The sequence below is a fragment of the Dendrobates tinctorius genome, unplaced genomic scaffold (assembly GCF_039654945.1).
Source record: "Dendrobates tinctorius isolate UK_male_01 unplaced genomic scaffold, ASM3965494v1 ptg000071l, whole genome shotgun sequence".
NCBI classification, from domain to species: Eukaryota; Metazoa; Chordata; class Amphibia; order Anura; family Dendrobatidae; genus Dendrobates; species Dendrobates tinctorius.
Window position 1 is genome coordinate 3,434,832 of NW_027361739.1, and position 23,823 is coordinate 3,458,654.

The following is a 23,823-nucleotide window of genomic DNA, read 5'->3' on the forward strand; positions in this document are numbered from 1 at the left end:
CCCTCCACAACAGTCATGGTCTCCCATCTGGCCCCTCAAGAAAATTAATTGCCCACCCTTGCTGTAAAATGGTAATAAATAAATACGAGCTGGGAGCAATTTTACTATGTAACAGATAGCATCTGTATGATGCTCCATAATTTTTTGGTAGCTGGGGCTCTGACTACAGCTCTGAAAATGGACATTGCACAGTTGCATTCTTGGCCCTTTCATAATTTTCAGCACTGTGCCCATTCATAATTTTCAGCTGCCAGTTTTGCGCCTGCAAATTTGGATGGATTGGTACAGCCAATTGCCAGAAATACAACTGTAGATGGAAAGACGAAAGAATGTTAGGTGCTAAAACAGTTATGTGGGCCATCCAATTCCCGGGTTTACCACTATATTTTGGCAGTCTAATGAAAATATAGATGACGGTAACTTACTTGATGAGGTTTTGAAAGGCATATCCATCGGTCCACTGCTCAGTGAAAGAAGCTCCATGGCGGACAGTAGTAAAGTGGCCCAAGCGCAGTCGATCCTGCATACTTTTGTCTCGACATGCCATCTTTTCTTGTTTTGACTACAAGGAAACAATAGTTTTATGGAAAATAGCATCTAATACGCAAATGTAGTATGGAAGAGAACAATTAACTAAAACATGAGGCTAGAAGGGAGAAAAAAAAGATGGATTTTTGGTTCTTACCGTAAAATCTTTCTTGGAGCCTTCATTGGGGGACACAGAATACCATGGGGATGTATGCTGCTGCTGCTGCTAGGAGGATGACACTATGCAAAAAAATTAGCTCCTCCCCGGCAGTATACACCCACCGACAGGCACCAAGCACCTCAATTGGTGAAAAAGCAGTAGGAAAAATCATGTAACTCTAAACATATGTACCAACTCAAAAAGGGACTCAAAGACCCAACACGGTACAACTTAAACAGGGAGGGTGCCGTGTCCCCCAATGAAGGCTCCAAGAAAGAGATTTTACGGTAAGAACCAAAAATCCATCTTTCTTTATCGCCTTATTGGGGGACACAGAATACCATGGGACGTTCCAGAGCAGTCCCAAGGGCGGGAACAGCAATAAGGAACAAAAGAATAGGAAGGGCTTAGGTCGGCCGGTGCGCCACCGCCGCCTGCAGAACCTTCCTACCAACAACTGCATCAGACGAGGCCTGGGTATGAACCCTGTAGAACCTCGCAAATGTGTGCAAGGACGACCAGGTCGCGGCCCTGCAAATTTGCAGAGCCGAAGCCTGGTGTCGAACGGCCCACGAAGCTGCCACAGCCGGGGTGAAGTGAGCTCTCACTCCCGGAGGGGGCCGTTTTTCCTGAAGTCGGTATGCTTCCTGAATGGTAGAACGAATCCAGCGAGCAATCATGGATTTGGATGCCGGAAGCCCTTTCCGGTGACCTTCAGAGATGACCAGCAATGAATCGGATTGACGAAGTGAAGCGGTCCTAGCGAGGTAGACACGCAAGGCTCTAACAACATACAGTTTGTGGAGCGACTTCTCAAGAGGTTGAGGAGGACAAAACGATGGAAGAACGATATCCTCGTTGATGTCAAAGGAGGAAACCACCTTTGGAAGAAGGGAAGGAACGGGTCTGAGGACGACTTTATCCTGATGGAGCACCAGATAAGGAGAACGACATGACAAGGCCGCTAACTCAGAAACTCTTCTGATGGATGTAATGGCGATCAAAAAGGTTACCTTCCATGACAGAAGTGACAAAGGAATGTCCTGGATGGGCTCAAAAGGCGCCTTTTGGAGGGCGCTAAGAACGAGATTGAGATCCCACGGTTCTATCGGTGAATGATGAGGAGGAGCCACATGAGCGACTCCTTGGAGGAACGTCTTAACCTGCGATAAGGAAGCGAGCTCTCTTTGAAAGAGGATAGACAAGGCGGAAACCGGGCCCTTGAGGGTACTGAGAGACAGACCCGAATCTAAGCCAGACTGGAGAAAACCCAGTATGGACGGGAATGGAAAAGGACATTGGAAAAACTTTTTTTTATCGTCGCACCAACGGAAAAAAGCCTTCCAATGCCTATGGTAAATGCGGGAGGAGGCTGGCTTCCTGGCTTTGATCATCGTCTGAATCACCTGGTTGGAAAAACCTGATTCTCTTAGCATTGCAGCTTCAACGGCCATGCCGTCAAATTCAGAGACCGAGAATTCTCGTGGTAAAGGGGGCCTTGCGAGAGAAGATCCGGACGGTCTGGAAGCCTCCAGGAAACGTCTGCGAGCATGTTCACCAGTTCCGCATACCAAGGCCTTCTTGGCCAGTCTGGAGCCACAAGAATTACTGGAACGCCTTCCAATTTTATCTTCTTGACCACTCTTGGGATCAAGGCAAGAGGTGGAAAAAGATAAGGGAGTTGGAACTGGGACCACGGAATTACTAGGGCGTCGCAAGAGATGGCTAGAGGGTCCCTGGACCTGGCTACGAAGCGTGGAACTTTGTGGTTCATCTGAGATGCCATGAGGTAGACATCCGGATAACCCCAGCGCTGGCATATCTGATCGAAGACTGAGGGATGGAGAGACCATTCGCCTGACGCTAGGCCTTGACGACTCAAAGTCGGCTGCCCAGTTTTCCACCCCTGGAATGTGACGGCGGAGACTGCTGGGACGTAATGTTCCGCCCAGCGCAGAATCCTGGCCACTTCTGACATGACTTGGTGGCTGCGCGTGCCGCCCTGATGGTTTATGTATGCCACAGCGGTGGCGTTATCCGACTGAATGCGGAACGGCTTGTCAACGAGAAGGGGTTGCCAGCGAATAAGGGCCAGAAAGATTGCTCTGATCTCGAGCAAATTGATAGGGAGAAGAGATTCCAGTGGGTTCCAGTATCCTTCGGCCGTCCGCTGATGGAAAACCGCTCACCAACCCAGGAGGCTGGCATCGGTGGTGATGACTTGCCACTGAAGCGGAAGGAAGGACCTCCCTTGGAGGACTGACGTAGACATTGTCCACCAAGTGAGGGAGGAGAATGGGCCGGTCTAAGGACAACTTCGTCTTGTCCCAGGCTGAAAGGAGGGACAGCTGAAGAGGGCGAAGGTGAAACTGTGCAAAGGGCACTGCTTCCAAGGAAACCACCATCTTCCCCAGAACTTTCATGCAGAATCGAAGGGGAATGGGCGTTGGCCGTTTGAGGGCTCGAATCTCTTTGAACAGAGACGCAAATTTTTCCCTCGGAAGGAACACCCGGGCCAGATTCGTGTCGAATTCTATGCCTAAAAAGGTCAGACGCTGAGTGGGGCTGAGAATGGACTTTTCTTTGTTGACTAACCATCCGAGACGGCCGAGAGTATCCAGGGTTATCTGAAGACTTAGGAGACAGTCTTGACGGGACGAGCCCTTGATTAAGAGATCGTCCAGATAAGGAATGATGAGAATCCCTCTGGATCGAAGGATGGCCATGACCGTCGCCATCACTTTCGTGAAAACACGGGGGCAGAGGCTAGGCCGAAGGGAAGAGCCGTGAACAGGTAATGACTTTCCTGAATCGCAAACCTGAGATATTTCTGATGCTGCAAGCAAACAGGGATGTGAAGATAGGCATCCCGTATGTCCACAGAGCAGAGAAATTCTCAGGGCTCCATTGAGGCTATCACCGATCGAAGAGACTCCATTTTTAAGTGAAGAATCTTCACGTGGCGATTGAGCAATTTGAGGTCCAGGATTGGCCGCAGGGAGTCGTCTTTCTTCGGGACTACGAAGAGATTTGAGTAGAATCCTGAAAACCGTTCGTCTGAGGGAATGGGAATAATCACTCCGGCGGAAAGGGAGGAGACGGCCTGAAAGAATCCTGGAATGTGGGACCGTTGTCTTGGAGGTCGAGACAGGAAACATGGATTTTTGTGAGTACTCACCGTAAAATCCTTTTCTCCGAGACGCTCATTGGGGGACACAGAGACTGTGGGTGTGTGCTTCTGCCGTCTGGAGGCTGACACTAAGTATACAAAAAAAGAGTTAGCTCCTCCTCCGCCGCATACACCCTCGCCCCCAGACCGGGCGTAATTCAGTTTAGTGCATAAGCAGTAGGAGAACGCGCCTTAAACTCAGGCAAGAAATTATACGTCTGAAAAAAGGGACCACCCTGATCCTTACATAAGGATTTGTATAATTCAAAATAAACAGATGCCAACTGGCTAATAGGGTGGGTGCTGTGTCCCCCAATGAGCGTCTCGGAGAAAAGGATTTTACGGTGAGTACTCACAAAAATCCATGTTTCTCCTTCGTCTCATTGGGGGACACAGAGACTGTGGGACGTTCTAAAGCAGTCCCTGGGCGGGATCTTAGCTCACCCAATCCATGCTATTTTGCGCCCCTGATTAGAGGTGCGCAACTGCTGCCTGGAGAATCTTTCTTCCCAGGCTTGCATCCGAGGATGCCTGGGTATGTACGTTATAATGTTTGACAAACGTATGCAAACTGGACCAGGTAGCTGCTTTGCACACCTGTTCCGCTGAAGCCTGGTGTCGCAGTGCCCATGAGGCACCCACTGCTCGAGCCGAGTGTGCCTTGATCCCTGCCGGAACCGGCGTGCCACTGATTTGATATGATTCTTGGACTGTCAGACGAACCCATCTGGCCAAAGTCGCTCTGGACGCAGCGAGTCCCTTCCGCCGCCCTTCTGGAATCACGAATAGAGAGTCTGTCTGGCGGAATGGCGCTGTCCTTGTCACATACCTCCTAAGGGCTCTTACCAGATCCAGGGTGTGCAATGCCTTTTCTACCCTATGCACCGGTGCCGGGCAAAACGAGGGTAAGACAATGTCTTCGTTGATATGGAATGCAGAGACAACCTTCGGCAAGAAGGGGGGAGCTGGCCTTAAAACTACTTTATCCTTATAAAAAGTCAGGAACGGCGGTTTACAAGATAAAGCCGCCAGTTCCGAAACCCGCCTAATAGATGTTATCGCTACCAGAAAAACGACCTTCCTGGACAGGTAAGGTAAGGAGACTTCTTGTAACGGTTCGAAGGGAGGCTCCTGAAGGGCCCTGAGCACTAAGTTCAGGTCCCATGATTCCATCGGTGCCTTATAGGGGGGTACTAAATGTGCGACCCCTTGCATAAATGTCCTAACCTGCCAGACCGAAGCGACCTTTCGTTGGAAAAGCACCGACAGGGCCGAGACTTGCGTTCTGAGCGAACTCGGAGCCAATCCCGCGTCCAGCCCTGCCTGCAGAAAAGCCAGTACGTTGGGGATCGAAAAAACCAGAGGAGCCACTCCGCGATCCCTACACCAACGGAAAAACACTTCCCAAGTCCGATGATATACCTTCGCCGAGGAAGGCTTTCGGGCACTCACCATCGTGGCCACCACATCGCGCCTGAATCCTGCCTGTGTTAACAGCCAAGATTCAATGGCCACGCCGTCAAACACAGGGCCCCTAAGTTCGGATGGCAGATCGGCCCTTGGGACAGTAAGTCCGGCCGATCTGGGAGACGCCAGGGTACGTCCACCACTAGTTGAACCAGATCTGCATACCAGGCCCGCCGAGGCCAGTCTGGGGCCAGCAGAATTGCTGGAACCTTCTCTCTCCTTATCTTTCTGATGACTCTTGGAAGCAGAGGTAGCGGGGGGAACAAGTACGGGAGCCGAAACTGGCTCCACGGAAGCACCAGAGCGTCTGCTGCGATTGCCTGCGGGTCGAGGGATCGAGCGACGAACCTTTGAATCTTGGCGTTCTCTCTGGATGCCATAAGGTCCACGTCTGGTGTCCCCCACCGTTGGCAGATCTGTTGAAAAACCTCGGGGTGCAGGGACCACTCCCCTGCCGCGACCCCCTGTCGGCTGAGAAAATCCGCCGCCCAGTTTTCGATTCCCGGAATGTGCACCGCTGAAATTACCACGTGGTTTTTCTCGGCCCAACGCAGTACCAGCCCGACCTCGCGCATGGCTGCCTGGCTGCGCGTGCCCCCCTGATGGTTCACATACGCTACCGCTGTAGCATTGTCCGACTGAACGCGCACCGGCCGGTTTGTCAGCCAACGCTGAAAATGTTGCAGGGCCAATCGTATTGCCCGTATCTCCAGAATGTTGATCGGGAGAATTACCTCCCGAAAGGACCACCGCCCCTGGGCTGTGTGACTCTGGAAAACTGCTCCCCAACCCTGCAGGCTTGCATCGGTCGTCACCACCAACCACTGTTCCGGGGGGAAAGGGTTTCCCCTGAACCAGAGACGAGTCGCGAGTCCACCACTGGAGTGACCGTCGGACCGGTGGAGACAAACTGCACCGATGATTGAGGGAAAGCAGCCTTCGGTCCCATGCTAACAAGAGCGCATGTTGAAGCGGACGGAGATGGAACTGGGCAAACGGGATTGCCTCCATCGCCGCCACCATTCTGCCCAACACACTCATGCCGTACCGGATGGATCTGGAGCCCGGCTGAAGAAGGTTCCGTACCCCCTGTTTGATCCTTTGCGCCTTGTCCTGAGGGAGGATCACCAGCCCCTGGGAGGTGTCGAAAACCATGCCTAGAAATACGATTCTCTGAGCCGGAACCAAGGACGACTTGTTCCGATTGATCAGCCAACCTAGGCGGGCCAGGGTATCCAGAGTGATACCGACATTCTCCTGGCACGCCTGAAACGACGGCCCCTTTACCAAAAGGTCGTCCAGGTAGGGTAGTACCGTTATGCCCCGAGCATGCAGGATGGCCATAACCACCGCCATTATCTTTGTAAAGACTCTGGGGGCAGTGGCCAGACCGAAAGGCAGAGCAACAAATTGGAAATGTCGCCCTCCGATCGCAAAACGCAGGAACCTCTGGTGTGGAGGAAAAATCGGGATGTGTAGATATGCATCCTGCACATCGATCGAGGCCAGGAATTCCCCTGGATCCATGGCTGAAATGACCGAACGGAGGGATTCCATCCGGAATCGCCTGACCCTGATAAACTTGTTCAGGATCTTTAAATCTAGTACTGGCCTTACTGTCCCGTCCTTTTTGGGGACTGAAAACAGGTTCGAGTAAAAACCTTGCGTCTCTTCGCTTTTCGGCACTGGGACAATGACTCCGTTGCGCTGTAGCGTCATTATAGCCTGCAACAGACCTTCCGCCTGCGATTCTGTTCCGGAGAGCCGGGAACGGAAGAAACGCCGTGGCGGGAGTCCGACAAACTCTATTTTGTACCCGGACGATATCAGTTCTGCCACCCAAGCGTCGCGTGCCACTGCGACCCAAACGTGGCTGAACCTTAGTAGGCGTCCGCCCACTCTGTCGTCCGTAGGTACGAAGTGCCTCGAGTCATTTTGCTGGAGGCTTTTGTGATCTGGCCCCCCTCGCTCTGGGCAAACGGCCTCGGCCTCTACCCAGCGGATTGGCCCTGTAAGAAACTTGCCTTTCTCTAATCTGACCATCATTTGCGGAGGTGGATGCCCTGGCCGAAGTCCACCTCCAGGAGCTACGAAAGGGCCGAAAACGCCTCTGCGTCTGCCTGAATGCCGGCCAACTCTTCTGCTGCGGTAGAAAACTACTCTTCCCCCCTGTGGCTTCTGAGATAAGCTTATCAAGCTTCTCACCGAACAACCGATTGCCTTGAAAAGGCAATGAGGTCAAGGATTTTTTAGAGATAGAATCCGCTTTCCATAATCTCAGCCATAATGCTCGCCTTACAGCGATCGCATTTGCTGCTGCCACAGCAGAACACTCGGCCGCATCCAGAGCGGCGCCGACGAGATAATCACTCGCTCCTGATATCTGATTTGTCACCTCCAAGATTTCCGCGGGCAGATCCCTGTCTTGGAGGGCCCTATGCAGAGTGTCTGCCCATGAAACCATGGCCTTAGCCACCCAGGTAGCCGCAAAGGAGGGGGCCAGAGCCGACCCTGCTGCCTCATACACTGAGCGGGCAAGCCCCTCTATGAGGCGATCAGTTGGGTCCTTAATAGAAGAACCGCTGGGTATCGACAACAGCGATCTTGATGCTAAACGTGACACCGGTGGGTCCACTACTGGCGACTCCACCCACCCTTTATGGAGTTCAGGAGGAAACGGATACTTTGCTTGCAGCGCCTTTTGCATTGCAAAGCGCTTATCCGGGTGTTCCCTATGTTTCTGGACTAGCTCCTCGAACTCCGGATGTGTGGCAAACCTTCTATGCGGACGCCTGGTTTTCTTGAAGGAGACCTTGTGACCTGAGGTCGTGGACACATCATCCTCGATCTCTAAAGTCTGGTTGACCGCCTCAATGAGGCTGTCCACCGAGTCCTGGTATCCCAGGCTTTCTGGATTCCAGGCTTCCTCCTCCTCCTCGCCCTCGTCCTGATCGCTTTCTGAGCTTGGCGACAGGGAACGAGATGCCCTAAACATCGCCGCCGACTCCCCAGAGGGCCCGGCCGACGGAGAACGAGCTCTCTTACCATGAGCTTGTCTGGTGCTGGAGCGGCCCCTAACGGACGAAGGGTCCTGAGACGTGGACGAGCTGTCTTCCGCTGGCAGACCACCATCCTTGACCCTGCCCGGGCCCCGAAGGGACTCAATTGCCTTCGTAAGGGACATCATAGAATGCGATAAAGACACTGCCCATTCTGGGGGGTCCTGACCCCTGGGCTCTGCAACAATGGGGGGCTCCTGGGCTCGCTCCGACTCACAGGCTTCGCAAAATTTACCCGGCTGCGCCTTAGGCAGCCTGACCCCACAGGAAACGCAAACAGCGTATAGGAAAGAGTGAGCTTTCCCTTTGCCAGACATATTGCAGGGTAGGGTAGGAGGAGGAGGGTAACCCCTTCCTTGACAACCAGTGCGGCACTCGAAACGGGGTTGCACTCACCCACCGGTAACGTCCCACCTGTTCCACGGGGTGCAATGGGGGGCTCCTGCTCCTTCACGTGCCGTTACTCGCCGGGGGCACTGCGGTGCACTTTGGAGAGAGGCGGCGGGGCTTCCGACCGCACTCCGGCGAGGAAATGCGAGGAGGGGGAGGGGGGCGGGAGCCTCCGGTCACTGTGCGCGCCCGCCGCGCTCCCCGGGCCGCCGGAAGTCAGTGGGCGGGGCTTCCGGCCCCCACCGGAAGCGGCGGGCGGGCCTCGCGCAGAACTCGCGGCCCTCCCCATACAGCGGGGACCGCGGCCGCCGGCGGAGCTTCAGCCGTACTCCGGCGGGAACCTGCGAGGAGGGGGAGGAGGGCGCGCGCTCCCCAGTCACTGCGCGCCCGCCGCGCCCCCCGGGCTGCCGGAAGTCCGTGGGCGGGGCTTCCGGCTACCACCGGAAGGGGCGGGCAGGCCGCGCGGGGCTTTGCGGATCTCCCCATACCGCGGGGACCGCGGCCGCCGGCGGGACTTCTGGCCGCACTCCGCATGTGGCACTACTGGCACCGGGTTCCACCGGGGAGAGAGTCGGGCCCCGTGAGAAAAAGTAACCCCGTCGGGCGGGGGAACAGACAGCCCCGCGGCGCATTCTGGAGGGTCCCGTTCCGGGGGGTGACCCTACAAACAAAAGGTGAGCCTGGCCGCCGGGGGGCTCTCTTGGGGTGCTCTCAACCCCATCCCTGGGCGGGGAGGGGGAGGCTACTGGGGGTGGATGCTTCGATCCCCTGGCTCACCTGCGCCTCCAACTGCACCCCTGTGTCAATACCTAGGGGTGGAGGGGGCCAACCTGAAATCCCGCGTTGCAGGAGAGGAACAAAAAACGTGGAGTCCGTTGGGGATCGCCCATCGCTCACACGTGCTCGCCCGTTGTAGTTCATGGGGAAATCGAATCCTCTCATCAGGATGCGTTGCCCCTCTTTACAAAATAAAAAAGAAAAATGGTTGTCTGGGGAAAAGTCCCAGATGTGTCCCTCGGTGCGGGAGAGAAAACACGTGGAGGACTACTCACACGTGGTCGCCCGTTGATGATTTGGGGAGATCGGACCCTCTCTATAGGATCCGTCGCCCCTGTCTTATCTTCAAAGAAGGGGAAAAAAAAAAAAAAAAAACTTGTCTGGAGCTCCAGACTGCGTGTGCCTCCATCAGACACTAAGCAAAAAACTGAATTACGCCCGGTCTGGGGGCGAGGGTGTATGCGGCGGAGGAGGAGCTAACTCTTTTTTTTGTATACTTAGTGTCAGCCTCCAGACGGCAGAAGCACACACCCACAGTCTCTGTGTCCCCCAATGAGACGAAGGAGAAAAAATGTCTGTCTGGCAGGGAAGAAAATTCGATCTTGTAACCGGATGCGATGATTTCCCTGACCCAAGCGTCGTCGACAACCGACAGCAAAGCGTCCATGAAAAATTAAAGTCTGCCTCCCACCCGGGAAAAACTTCCAGGTGGGGGTGCCCCGTCACTTGGAGGCAAACCTACCGGAACGGGCACTGGAGGACCTGGAGTATTGTCCTCTAGATCTCCAGCGGGGAGCAGGAGATCTAGAGGATGGTTTCTTCTGCTCTTGCTCCCTAGATGCGGAAGGACGCTCTTGCTGGACAGATCTCTCTGTGGACGAGAACGGACGAAAGGGCCGAAAACCCTTTCTGTTAAAAAGGCGTTTTGGTCGAGACTGGGGGAGGGAAGTGCTTTTACCCCCAGTGGCATCGGAAATTATTTGATCCAGCTTGGCCCCAAAGAGCCTAGAACTATGGAAAGGCAGATTGGTGAGCAACTTTTTAGAAGTGGTATCCGCATTCCATGACTTTAACCAAAGAACTCGACGTACGGCCACTATATTGCTGTTAGCCCTTGCTATGCAACCGGCCGCATCTAAGGAGGCGGCTAAAAGGTATTTACCCGCATGATTAATTTGATCTGCTAGATCTGCCAGCTCATCCTGGGGAGCTGCCGCTAAGATGCCCCTGCGAAGAGTTTTTGCCCAAGCCGAAATGACTTTAGCCACCCAGGAGGAGGCGAAAATAGGGGAGAGGGAGGCGCCGGAGGCCTCAAAAGATAGACTTCGCCAGAGATTCTATCTGCCTGTCTGTTGGATCCTTAAGAGATGCCCCGTCTGGAAGGGACAGAACCGTCTTAGAGGCTATGCGAGAAACGGGAGGGTCCGCTTCAGGGGCTTTGGTCCATTTTGAAAGCAATTCAGCCTCAAAGGGGTACAGAACATCTAAATACCTGCGGCCCGAAAAACGTTGCTCAGGGTGCTCCCAATGTTTGGCTAGAGCAGTATCGAACTCCTTGTGGTTTGGAAAAGTCTGGGATGGAGGCCTTGATCGTTTAAATGGAACAGAACATTCCTGAGGAAGGGGCTTGTCCTGCTTAATCTTCAGGGTTTGGAAGCTAGCCGAAAGGAGACTATCGACCATATTTCGAGTTTTAGACATGTCATCTGCTTCTGAACTAGATCCTGATTGTGGATCGTCGTCTGACCTAAGGTCGTCCTCTGAAGAAGACGGACATCTGGGTGAAGCAGACGGGCCTTGCGAACTGGAAGATGAGCCCGATAGGACACGCTTCCTAGACATCCTATTCGGCCTGTCCCTCTGAAGGTTGCGGTCAGGTGCGGACGACACACCTTGAGAGGCGGTCGGTGCAGAGGTGGCTGTAGATAGCTGAGGCAAACGTTCTAGGACCTGGACCAGGGACTGAGAGACTTTGGTCAGATCGGAGACCGACTGAGACATAGCAACGGCCCATTCTGGGAGAGGGGCAGTGCCCTCATCACGGGAATCTGTGTGCTCCTGAGAGGCCGACATAGCTGAAGGACTGCAGGACGGGCAGAAAGGAGATGGCTAACCCGAAGCCCACTTCTTTTTACAGCGCGCACAGGCGTAATGAGTAGCGGTGGGCCTGAAACAGAGCTCCCTTGCAGAGTTGGGCATAAGGAAACTGCGCTGAATGGCCGCGGGAATTGGGGAAGAACTGCGGAAGAGAGCTAATATTTCTGCCTAGAGCAGAGCCTACCTAGGTCCGGCGAGCAGCAGAACCGCTGAAGTGTCCCCCAAGCAGCGCAGAAAGCCAGGACAGAAAAAGCAGGAAATGCCTGATGAGGGGAGCGGTGGGCGGAGCTTAGCGATTGGATCTGACATTCAAAAAGAGAAAAGGAGCCCTGTGATGGGCTAAAAAAAAAAAGGCGCGAGGACAGCGCGCTCAGAAGAAGGAGGAGGCGCTGTGAGAGCGGGAGCTAAAACGTAAGCGAAAGTGAAAGAGCCAGCACCGCAGCCCCGTGATGGAATCGCTCAGGAAGAAGAAGAGAAGGCCTGTAAGGAGGTATTGTGCGAGCAGAAAAACTTTTGAAACCCCTGCCCAGCTGTGACAACGGGGGGAGAAAACCCTGTATTTAGCCCTCTTGAATATATGTGGAGAGGCGCGCGGCTGATGAGAGCGGCGCCCGTCAGGCAGGGAGAGGGGCGGGAGATTCAAACAGCCTGATGATGTTACCGATGGTTCTTCTGGTAATGCTGCGGGCTGGAGGGACCGTACAGGCACTTACCTGACGTCCCTGAAGAGGATGATCACAGGGGCCTCACAAGGGTAGTGGCAAGCCGCTGGCAACTGTCCTCTGTATCCGCATCCTGCAGAAGACAGCATTAACCTCTTGATGGTGAGGAGAATCTTGCGATCTCCGTTTTCCTCTCAGCCCTGTCCCGAGAGAGGGGTGAGGAGGGGGATTTGGCAAGGACCAGCCACCTGTCCACATCCCATAGCACCAGAAGGTGATATGGAAAAAGTCCTGCCAGTTGCGATGTGGGATCAGCCACACTGCTCGCTCAGCCGCCTGATATGGGAAAGCAGGGTGAAACTTCCACCCCGTTTCCCGACTTGAATCTGCAAGACAAAAGACAACAAATTAAAAAGTTCCACTAGAACACCTAAAGGAAAGAAAGGTTAATTGCGGATCTGGAAAGATCCCGGTCCGCCTCCTACAGACATTAAGCACAAACTGGGGTGCTTGGTGCCTGTCGGTGGGTGTATACTGCCGGGGAGGAGTTAATTTTTCTTGTTTTGCATAGTGTCAGCCTCCTAGCAGCAGCAGCATACACCCCCATGGTATTCTGTGTCCCCCAATAAGGCGATAAAGAAATGATGTTACCCACTTGTACAATTATTTTTCACTATTTACCCTGTGGGACACAGAGGACTGTGTAGATATAACTATTGCAATTAGGAGGTGGACATTAGTTGCATTTACACTGGCCACCAATTGGAAACAAATGTCTGAACAGCCACGACTAGCTGCTGACATGTGAATTCAAATTAGTGAATGCAAAGAAAAAAAAAAAAAAAAAAAAAAAAGTCCAACCTGACCCTGCTCACACTCCATGTCAATAGAACGCTCACCCTTGCAATGCATTGGTTGTATAAAGGGCCCAGGATGCCCTAGTATCTAAAAAAAGGCCTAAGAAAATCAGCCTGTGCCTTAAGCAGAGAGCCCAGCTAACAGTTATGGCGCGGAGTCTGTCTTCTAGTGGCAGCAGCTTTATCCTCACAGTCTCATGTGACAGATGAGCATATAATTTGGAGGAGCCAAGCCTGGAAGATTAAAAAGATTAAAAAGGGCACACCAAGTTTTTTAACAATTGATTATACATTGGGACTTTTTTTATTATTAACCAAAGGGTCGCTTTAGTGACACCAAGCTTACAAGGAATAATTTAAATTGCTCCACGATTGGTTCTAAAGCTAACAATCCTTTCATTAGGCATCACAGTTAAGTTTCTCTTCTCTATTAACACAAGTCACCATCATTACAGTATGAGCGTTTTATATATTTAACATCTAAAAAGGAGTTCCTCACAAGTTGATCTTATAAAAAGACACCCTATAGGAAAATCTTTACCAACCCTCTGGTTTAAAAGCATTCATCTTAAGGAAACCCACAAAGAATTTTTTTTAATTAAACTTGTGTTTGTACTATAGTGTCAGTGTGTTAACATACTCACCTTCTTCGATATCCAGTGTTGTTCTGCTAATCTTCTGACTCATGTCATGACAATACAGCCTATATGGCTTCCTCTATGCTGTGTGCCTGCGAGCTGGAAGTCTTTCACAATGTAAGCCTCCGGTGCCTCACTCTAGCGCTCCATAGACTTACATTGTAATAACGATTTCTAGGTCTCAGAGCGCATCGTGACCTGTAGAGTCTGAACAGTGATAATATTCCTCAAAAGAGGAGCGGAACACATTGGTTACCAGAGAAGACTGTGATAGGCGAGTATACTATACACTTACACTACTGTAAGCAGACATGTGCACAGTTTGAGGGGAAAAAAATCATGGGAGGGTTTCTTTAACCCCTTAACGACCAGAGGTATTTTTGGTTTTGTATTTTCATTTTGTGCTCCCCTTCTTCCCAGAGCCATAACTTTATTTTTTGGTCAAAATAGCCATGTGAGGGCTTGTATTTCGAGGGACGAAATGTACTTTTGAATGACACCATTGGTTTTACCATGTTGTGTACTCGAAAACGAGAAAAAAATTCCAAGTGCGGTGAAATTGCAAAGAAAAAAGTGCAATCCCACAGTTTTGTTTTTTTTTCCAACATTTTCACTAAATGCTAAAACCAACCAGCCATTATGATTCTCCAGATCATTACGACTTTTTTATTTAAGTGGTGAAAAAAAATTCTAATGTTGGATTAAAAAATATTGCCGCCATTTTCCGATACCCGTAGCGTCTCCATTTTTCGTGATCTCGGGTAGTGTGAGGGCTTATTTTTTCTGTGCCAAGCTGATATTTTTAATGATACCCTTTTGGTGCAGATACGATCTTTTGATCGCCCGTTATTGCATTTTAATGCAATGTTGCGGTGACCAATAAAATGTAATTCTGGTGTTTAATTTTTTTTCTCGTTACGCCATTTAGTGATTGGGTTAATTCTTTTTTTTATATTGCTAGATTGGGTGAATCTAAACGCGGCGATACCAAATATGTGTATGTTTGAAATTTTTTTATTATTTTATTTTGAATGGGGCAAAAAGGGGGGTGATTTGAATTTTTTTTTTTTTTTTTTTTTTTTTTAATCCTTTTGCATGCTTTAATAGTCTCCATGGGAGACTAGAAGCTGCACTTGTCCGATCAGCTCTGCTACATACAGGCGATGATCAAATCACATGCATGTAGCAGAATTACTCACTTGCAATGAGTGCAGACCACCAGGTGGTGCTTATAGAAATCCGGCATGGTTTCCAGCAGACTTCTATGGTTGGCCTCTGGTTGCCAATGCCAACCCATCGGTGACCTGCAATCACGTGACGGGGTCATCGATGTGCGGATTTCCGGCGCGTTTGCCAGAAGCGCAAGTTAAATGCCACTGTCAGAGATTGACAGCGGCATTTAACGGGTTAACAGCCATGGGTGGTTCGCGATTCCACCTGCAGCCATTAGAAGCACGTCAGCTGTTCAAAACAGATGACATGATTCTGGCATCTCATTTGGGATTGTAGAATTATAAGAAGATATTGGAAGGATGTAATTTTTACACTAGAAAGGATAATTGGGATACCAATTGAATGTAGTCCAGAGCTGTGTGTGTTGGGAGTTGTGGATGAAGAAATGTGGACTCATTATGACAGGACTTTTCTCAGGGAGGTTCTGTTTAAGGAAAGCGATAGCGCTGAGGTGGATGGGGGGACGGTCTCCTTCGATCAATCAGTGGAAAAAATTAGTGAACAATATAATTCCGTATGAGAACATATTATACAGAAACAGAGGATGTCCCCAGAAATTTCACAGAATTTGGGAAAGGTGGTGTGACTCACCCTTGACACACCTAGCCCCTGATGCCATAATCTCCTCAACTGCGAGATATAACCCTTGAGGTATCTCTTTTCTAATGCATAAATATGATTCTTTATGTGGAACATTTGCTTATTATAACCCGAATTGTTACAAACTTAGAACCCTGATGAAGAATCCAGGGCTGTGTAGTCGGAGTCGTGGAGTCAGAGTCTGAGTTAGTTTTGGTTGGAGTGGGAGTCGGTAGAAATATACCGACTCCAGCTTTTAAAAAAATGTATTAATATTTCATAATTGAACTTTCATATGAATTTTATAAATGTTACTCAAATATATATGCTCTATCAAACTATGAACAACAGTGATAAGCAGTTCTGCTGGAGATAGAGACATTTCTTACTTCTTGTGTGTCACTGTTCTCCACTGCCCTTATCTAATCTTATACTTGGTTAACCTCATGCTGCCCCAACCCCCCTACTTACAATGTATGAAACTGAAAGTGAAAATGTGTTGCAAATTCTTAGTAGTAAAGCTCCTCCTCTAGGTGTGCGTCTTCCAAGCATCTCACAGCTGCCTGCTACTCAGAAGAGGAAGACTGTAAGAAGTATTATCCTTTCAACAAACTTTGCATCAGTTAACTGTGAGTACATGAGGAATAATAACAGTATTACTGACCACTATATCAGTTGTACGACCTGGCAATAATTTTGTAAAATTGTTTTTAGGAAAAACAATTGTCATTTGGATTGTGAATGCAGAATTAAAAACCTGAGAATGTCAAAGAAGCATCACATTAAATCAGCTGTATTTGAACATTTCACCATCACTCAAGATAGAAAACATTATGTCTGTCAGTGTATGACAAATGATCCAGACGAAAACAAATGCTGTGAAGCCAAGATGAGTGCATATTCAGGCAAAGATAAAAATGCTCCTACCAGAGCTTCTAATCTAAAGAGACATTTACAGCGCTTTCATCCAGAAGTACTGAAAGCAGTGGATGAGAAAGACTGCATCCAAACCAATGAACCAGTGCCCAGCTCTTCCAGCCAAACAAAGGAGCAGAGAACTTTGCAGCCATCAGTTGCAAGATATTTTGTCAGTGACAAAGTTACTGTGACAATGACAGTAGATACATTTAAAAAACAGATCATAGAGCTTGTTGTAAAGGATAGTGTGCCTATTTCATTATTTTCACGACCAGCTTTTATGTGTCTGAATGGGGAAATGGCCCGCAAGCTTGGTGTTTCTCTGGAGAGAGAGAGATTATTAGAAAATTAGTAATCGAAGAAGCTTTTAAACAAAAGGAAGAACTTAAAAAAACTCTCAAGGGACGCTTTCTGTTTCTTAAAATGGATGCCTGCACACGTCAGACTGAACTATTTTGCCATCAATGTCCGATTTGTTTGTGACAAAAATGAAATGGTTACCAAGACATTGGCAGTAAAAGACACCACAGCTCATCACACCAGTGAGTTTCTCCAGGTCTTGGTGGAAAAGGTTCTGCAAGACTATGAACTTAAAAAAGAGCAAGTTCTTTCTGTCGTAACTGACAATGCTTCAAATATAAGTACTATTAAGCTAATGAATGAGAGTAATGATGGTGACCAGCAGCTAGAAGAACATTCTGGGTCCACAGACACAGAAATGTTTGAAATAGAGGAACACACTGAAGTTGCTTCAGATGAACAGCAACATGATAGTTTAGATGATCTTGTTGAAACTGTGTCAATATGTTCTTTCATTCATCACATGCGCTGTGTTGTGCATACGCTACAGCTGGCTATAAGAGACAGTCTGCAAGAAGGACATGCTGCTGCACTGATTGACAAGGTGAGAAAATTGGCTACTGTTGCCAGAACCCCTAAAGTTGACTCAATTTTGAAGAGACGTGCTGGAAAAGGGGCAATTATTGATCAAGCCACACGATGGGGCAGTACTTACTTAATGATTCAGCGCTTGGTTGAACTGAAAACCTTTCTTGTAGACATGGCTAACCCTCAACTGACGCTAAATGAAAGTCAGTGGAATCAGGTGACTGAGCTGGAAAAATTGCTAGAGCACCCATTCACAGTGACTAAAAAATTACAAGCAGAGGACTTAACTCCAGGTATTTTCTTAAAGGAGTGGAAGAACCTGATGTTTCGCCTGTCCCAAAGAGGAGGGTTAATTGCAAGTGGCATTGCTACATCAATGAAACGGAGAGAGGAGCTACTATTACAAAATAACATTCTTTTGGCAGCTGTTTATGTAGACCCAATGCATCGGATTCTTCTAGATGATCAACAGCTAAGTAAAGGAAAAGAAGCTCTGCTTGAAATAGCAGTAAGGATGAAAGGGTTGCAGAACAGTCAGGAGGAACAAGAAGAATTTGGTCGTCCTGCCACATCTTCACCCTCATCATCAACTGATGAAGAATTTAATTTCGAAAAATATTTGGATCACAAGGACCGTGCAAAGCGTTCCCGCATAGAAGAGGAGTCATCCCCATCAAGGAACACAGCCAGTACATTTCAGCAGAATTTTTCATGTGCACTAAAAGTAATTGAGAAATTTGACCGTTCATCAAAAATAACAGTGCAACAAGCGATTCCTCTGTATCCTGGACATTGTCAGAGATGTTGCCCGAGTGGTTACTGCTTTGCCACCAACACAAGTTAGTGTAGAGAGGTTGTTCTCTGCTCTCAAAATAATTAGATCAGATTTGAGGGCATCCATGAAGGAGGATCTGACAGAGGCAATACTTTTTCTGAGGACAAATTTATAGATTTCTTCTTATTAACTGCATAAAAGTGTTTATTGCATATTTACTTACAGTTTAGAAAAGTTTATAAAAGTTATTTGCTATATTCTAATTGTATTCTAATAAATGTAGTTTTTGCTCTAAGTGGTCTGATTACTTATATGATGGTGAGAAACTGAATAAGCACGATGTTTAATATTTTACAACAGTAAATTTGTTGTTATGAATTGGCCATTTATGAAGGAGTCGGAGCCGGAGTCGGAGTCGGAGCCTGATAAAATCCAGGAGTCGGAGTCGCAACTGTGGCTTACCGACTCCACAGCCCTGGAAGAATCTCCTGATTAGTGTTGCAATGCTACTGAGAATACATCATGTTTAATGTTCTATTTCATTTGTGTTGTTTATTTTATTATTGAAAGTATGATTTTATAACTGATATTGTGGATGATGATTTGATGGATAACTCTGCTTTTACACTGCAATGTCATATGCTTATTATTTTGTGGAATCTTTCAATAAAGAGAGTTTAAAAAATAAAACCAGACGACATGTGCCGGAAAAAATGTAGGCTCAGCGCCAGAGGCCACATCAAAGTGAGGGTGTCCGACATCAGCGTACTATTACGCACGATGTCGGAAAGGAGATAATTCCAAAATGCCTTGCATATTATATAACATCTCTATAGGTGTCAGAGAGGATTCACTTACGCCGTCACCATAAGTTTTCATGCCCAAATAAGCATTTCATATGAAAAAAAGAGTCAACAGCACAGAACTTACCTTCTCTATAAGAAGTTTCTTACTCATTGTGACACACCGGTTTAACCGTTCTTTGTACTTTTCCAGCATTTTCTTTTGCTCATCCATTTGCCGTCGGAGGTCACAATTTACCTAACACACAAAATATCAAAGCGTCAATTTATTAACACATGCTAGCTGTGTATTTAGCAGCAAAACAGGTATCTAATCCATCATGCAAGCTAATAATATGGGTGATTTTTAGCATGTAACTGAGAAGGGAAATAGGGAAACCTTTTATCAAGGTAACCCACATAACAGTGAAATAAAATAGCACATACCCTTAACAAATCATCTATTCTCCCTTCCTTTTTTTCTAGGTCAGAATTTTTGCTGTTTTCAAGAGCAGATATTTTATCCATTGTGAGGTCAGACTGAAAAAAATAAGTTTTACAAACATCGCATTAAATTTTGTCACATTCAGCACTTAACTTCTCATTACCAAGCATGCATCTGGGTAATTTGCAATATTACATTTATTTTCTAACCTGCGTTTGTCTGTGCTGGACGGAAATCTGTTTGATAGGGATACAGGAATGCTCTAGATTCACTAATGTGGAGGAAGGAGGGCTGCTTTGACTCTGTAAAACAATTTTGTTTTTTACCAATGCAGACAAAAAAAATAACGAGAATAAAAGCACAGTTCAGTCACAGTAACTTAAAGTTGGACTTAAATGATTAATAATTGTCTCATAGGAGTCAACCTAAAGAGTTAGGGCAGGTGAATAAGGATGTACATTCTCTCAGCTAACAATCTGATCGACTATGCAAATAACACACGGATAAAACTCCGATCAGTGTCAGCATAGTGTGATCCAAGAAACGTCTCCATCCTGATAAGCTGTGAAAATTGTACTGTACTCAGATGTCAGTCCGATGGTTTCCACAGATTCAATGACTTGAATGGTGGATTTTAATCCGAATAGAAGATCAAACTTGGGCTTGCAGCATTTTTTTCCCCTCGGACAGACTATGTCCTAGGAACAAAGTCGGACATGTGCACAGTCTGGTAAAATAAAATGCGATTCAATGTTTTGTTGGATTGCACTCACACTGAAAATGTGGTCATCTGCATAAGACCCAACTCTGATAATTAACTCCCTTTGTGTAAAATCGACATACACTTAGACAACATGAAATATGGAGATTGGTTAAAAAAAAAAAAAAAAAAATTTGCTTTCCAGTGAAAAACCTAATTTTAGAGCATCCAGTCTGCTCTCCAATAAACAGTCATGGGCATTAGATCTGTCGACATCTTCATTTTCTGGGGATTTTTTTTTTTTTTTTTAACAAGTTGTGTATCAGTTCTAACATTTTCAGCATCAAAATTTGCTGCCAAGGTACGGGAAAATTTCTGTTTGCATGTAAAGACCGTGGCTTGTTTGGGAAGTTTTTTCTAATTTGTTCTCTCACGCAGGATTTCACCCTATTCTTGATAGGGATTATCTGAGGTGGATTTTTTCCCCCCCATAAGCACTTAACGGGAAGTAGTTGTAGGTGGTTGCTAACTGCCTGTACAACAATCTCTCCCAAGTCAGAGTGGTCACTCCCCTGACAGCGATTCTCCTTCCTGTGACATCAAGTTAGCAGAGTAGTTCCTTCTGTTCTGCTCTGTTGATGAGGAATCACTGCCAAGGTCATATTGATTGACAGCCGACTACCCACTGCGTTAGGCTGAGATGAGCAGCTGAAAGAAGGTCTGGCAGCAGCTTATTTCTGCCCATTGAAAATACATGTATGGCCAAACATGCATGAACAGTTTGCGAGGACTCTACCTGTCGGTTAAAAACATTTATGAGACCGCTATCAAATGTGAATAGCCGATTTTACACTATAATGGGTAAACAAAAGTCAAAAACCTACACTTGACATCACATCCAAAACCCCTTGCTTGACAAGTATAAAAAAAAACAAAAAAAAAACACAAGATTTACCGGTAAGGGCAGTGGGTTTGATAAGGAATGTTGCGGTGAGGATCTGGCAACCGGTGGAACGCTTCTGCCTGGACTTGTCCCCGGGCCACTTCCCCCAGCAAACTACATTAAAATAATGAAAAAGATAAAATGCTTAAAAAATTAACTTGCAATTTAAGGTCTGTGAAGTCGTTTTAAGTTAAAAATGTTTAATTTTGTATTTGTATCTCTATAACCATGATCAATTAGACAAACCAAGGGTATATTTTCAAAGGCTGAAGGTTAAAAGTTGCTAAAATAAAGGCGTCATCTCATCTCCATAAAAAACAGGATTTTGGGTTATTCACGGTACAACTTGTTTCTCAGAGCCTTCATTGGGGGACACAGGAAGCCATGGGTGTATGCTGCTGACACTAAGCACAAAGAGGGATTTTTGTGTTCTTACCGTAAAATCTCTTTCTTGGAGCCTTCATTGGGGGACTCAGATTACCATGAGTGTATGATGCTGCTGCTGCTGCTAGGAGGCTGACACTATGCAAAAAAAGAAAATAAGCTCCTCCCCGGCAGTATACACCCACCGACAGACACCAAGTACCTCAGTTGGTGAGAAAGCAGTAGGACAGTAGGAAAAGCAACAAAAAACTCTCAAAATATGTACCAACCCAACAATGGACTCGAAGACCCAACACGGTACAACTTAAACAGGGAGGGTGCTGTGTCCCCCAATGAAGGCTCCAAGAAAGATTTTACGGTAAGAACTCAAAAATCCCTCTTTCTTTACCGCTTCATTGGGGGACACAGATTACCATGGGACGTTCCAAAGCAGTCCCGAGGGTGGGAACAGCAATAAAGGAACGAGAGAAAGAGCTTAGGTCGGCCGGTGTGCTACCGCCGCCTGCAGAACCTTCCTACGAAAAGCTGCATCAGACGAGGCCTGGGTATGAACCTTGTAGAACCTCGCAAACGTGTGCAAAGACGACCAGGTCGCGGCCCTGCAAAGTTGTAAAGCCGAAGCCTGGTGTCGAACAGGCCAAGAAGCCCCAACAGTCCGGGTGGAGTGGGCTCTCACTCCTGGAGGGGGCAGTTTCTCCTGAAGGCGGTAAGCTTCCAGAATGGTAGAACGAATCCAGCGAGCGATTGTGGATTTGGATGCCAGAAGCCCTTTCCGGCGACCTTCAGAGATGACAAGCAGGGAATCGGATTGACGAAGAGAAGTGGTCCTGGCAAGATATACACATAAGGCTCTCACTACATCCAGTTTGTGGAGCGACTCTTCCAGAGGGTGAACAGGCGCAGGGCAAAAAGAGGGAAGGACGATAATCTCATTAATGTGGAAAGATGATACCACTTTGGGAAGGAAGGAGGGAACGGGCCTGAGAACGACCTTATCCTGATGGAGGATTAGGTACGGGGAACGACAGGATAAAGCCGCCAGCTCAGAAACTCTCCTAATGGATGTAATGGCGATCAGGAAAATTACCTTCCATGAGAGAAGGGAACGAGGAATGTCCTGGATAGGCTCGAACGGCGCCTTTTGGAGAGCGCCAAGAACGAGATTGAGGTCCCACGGATCTATCGGAGAATGATGAAGAGGAGCTACGTGGGCGACTCCCTGGAGAAAGGTCTTAACTTGCTGTAAGGGGGCCAGATCCCTCTGGAAAAGAATCGACAGAGCCGAGACCTGGCACTTGAGGGTACTGAGAGACAGGCCCGCATCTAGGCCGGACTGGAGGAAGCCAAGTATGGATGGAATGGAGAACGACAATGGAAAAGCATTGTGATTGTCGCACCAACGGAAAAAAGCCTTCCAGTACCTATGGTAAATGCGGGAGGAGGCTGGTTTTCTAGCTCTGATCATGGTCAGAATGACCTGGTTCGGAAATACCTGATTCTCAGAATCGAGGCCTTAACGGCCATGCCGTTAAAGTCAGACTGAGAATTCTGGTGGTAAAGGGGGCCTTGTGAGAGAAGATCTGGACGGTCTGGAAGCCTCCAGGGGACGTCCGCGAGCATGTTCACCAGCTCCTTATACCAAGGTCTTGGCCAGTCTGGAGCCACCAGAATTACTGGGATGCCTTCTGATTTTAGTTTCTTGACCACCCTTGGGATCAAGGCAAGGGGAGGAAACAGGTAAGGAAGTTGGAACTGGGACCATGGAATTACCAGGGCGTCGCAACCGACGGCTTGAGGGTCCCTGGACCTGGCTACAAAGCGAGGAACTTTATGGTTCATCCGAGATGCCATGAGATCGACATCTGGGGTGCCCCAACGCTGGCATATCTGATTGAAGATTGTGGGGTGAAGGGACCATTTGCCTGACGCTAGGCCCTGGCGATTTAGGAAGTTGGCTGCCCAATTTTCCACCCCTGGAATGTGAACGGCGGATATCACCGGAACGTAACGCTCTGCCCAACGCAGTATCTTTGCCACCTCTGCCATTACTTACCTGCTGTACCGCCCTGGTTGTTTATGTACGCCACGGCCATGGTGTTGTCTGACTGAATGCGGACTGGTTTGCCTACGAGGAGAGGCTGCCAGCTGAGGAGGGCCAGGAAGATTGCTCTGATTTCTAGAAGGTTAATGGGGAGAAGAGTCTCCTGGGCGCTCCAGCGCCCTTGGGCCGTTTTCTGATGGAAAACCGCCCCCCATCCTAGAAGACTGGCATCGGTGGTAATGACTTGCCACTGGAGCGGGAGAAAGGACCTCCCCTGCAAAACTGACGCAGGTATTGTCCACCAAGTCAGGGATTGCCTTACTCTGAGAGG

General features: G+C 48.4%; 1 protein-coding gene across 2 annotated transcripts in view; it reads right to left on the reverse strand.

The window, feature by feature from the left end:
* TLK2 (tousled like kinase 2) overlaps positions 1-23,823 on the reverse strand; it is a 153,801-nt gene that overhangs the window by 77,921 nt on the left and 52,057 nt on the right. For both annotated transcript variants that reach the window (XM_073582335.1, XM_073582336.1), the window contains exons 6-10: positions 21,080-21,181; positions 19,634-19,726; positions 19,427-19,519; positions 19,128-19,238; positions 426-562 (exon numbers count right to left, since the gene is read on the reverse strand). In XM_073582335.1, coding sequence (XP_073438436.1) covers positions 426-562; positions 19,128-19,238; positions 19,427-19,519; positions 19,634-19,726; positions 21,080-21,181 — 536 coding nt within the window. The remainder of the gene's footprint in view (positions 1-425; positions 563-19,127; positions 19,239-19,426; positions 19,520-19,633; positions 19,727-21,079; positions 21,182-23,823) is intronic.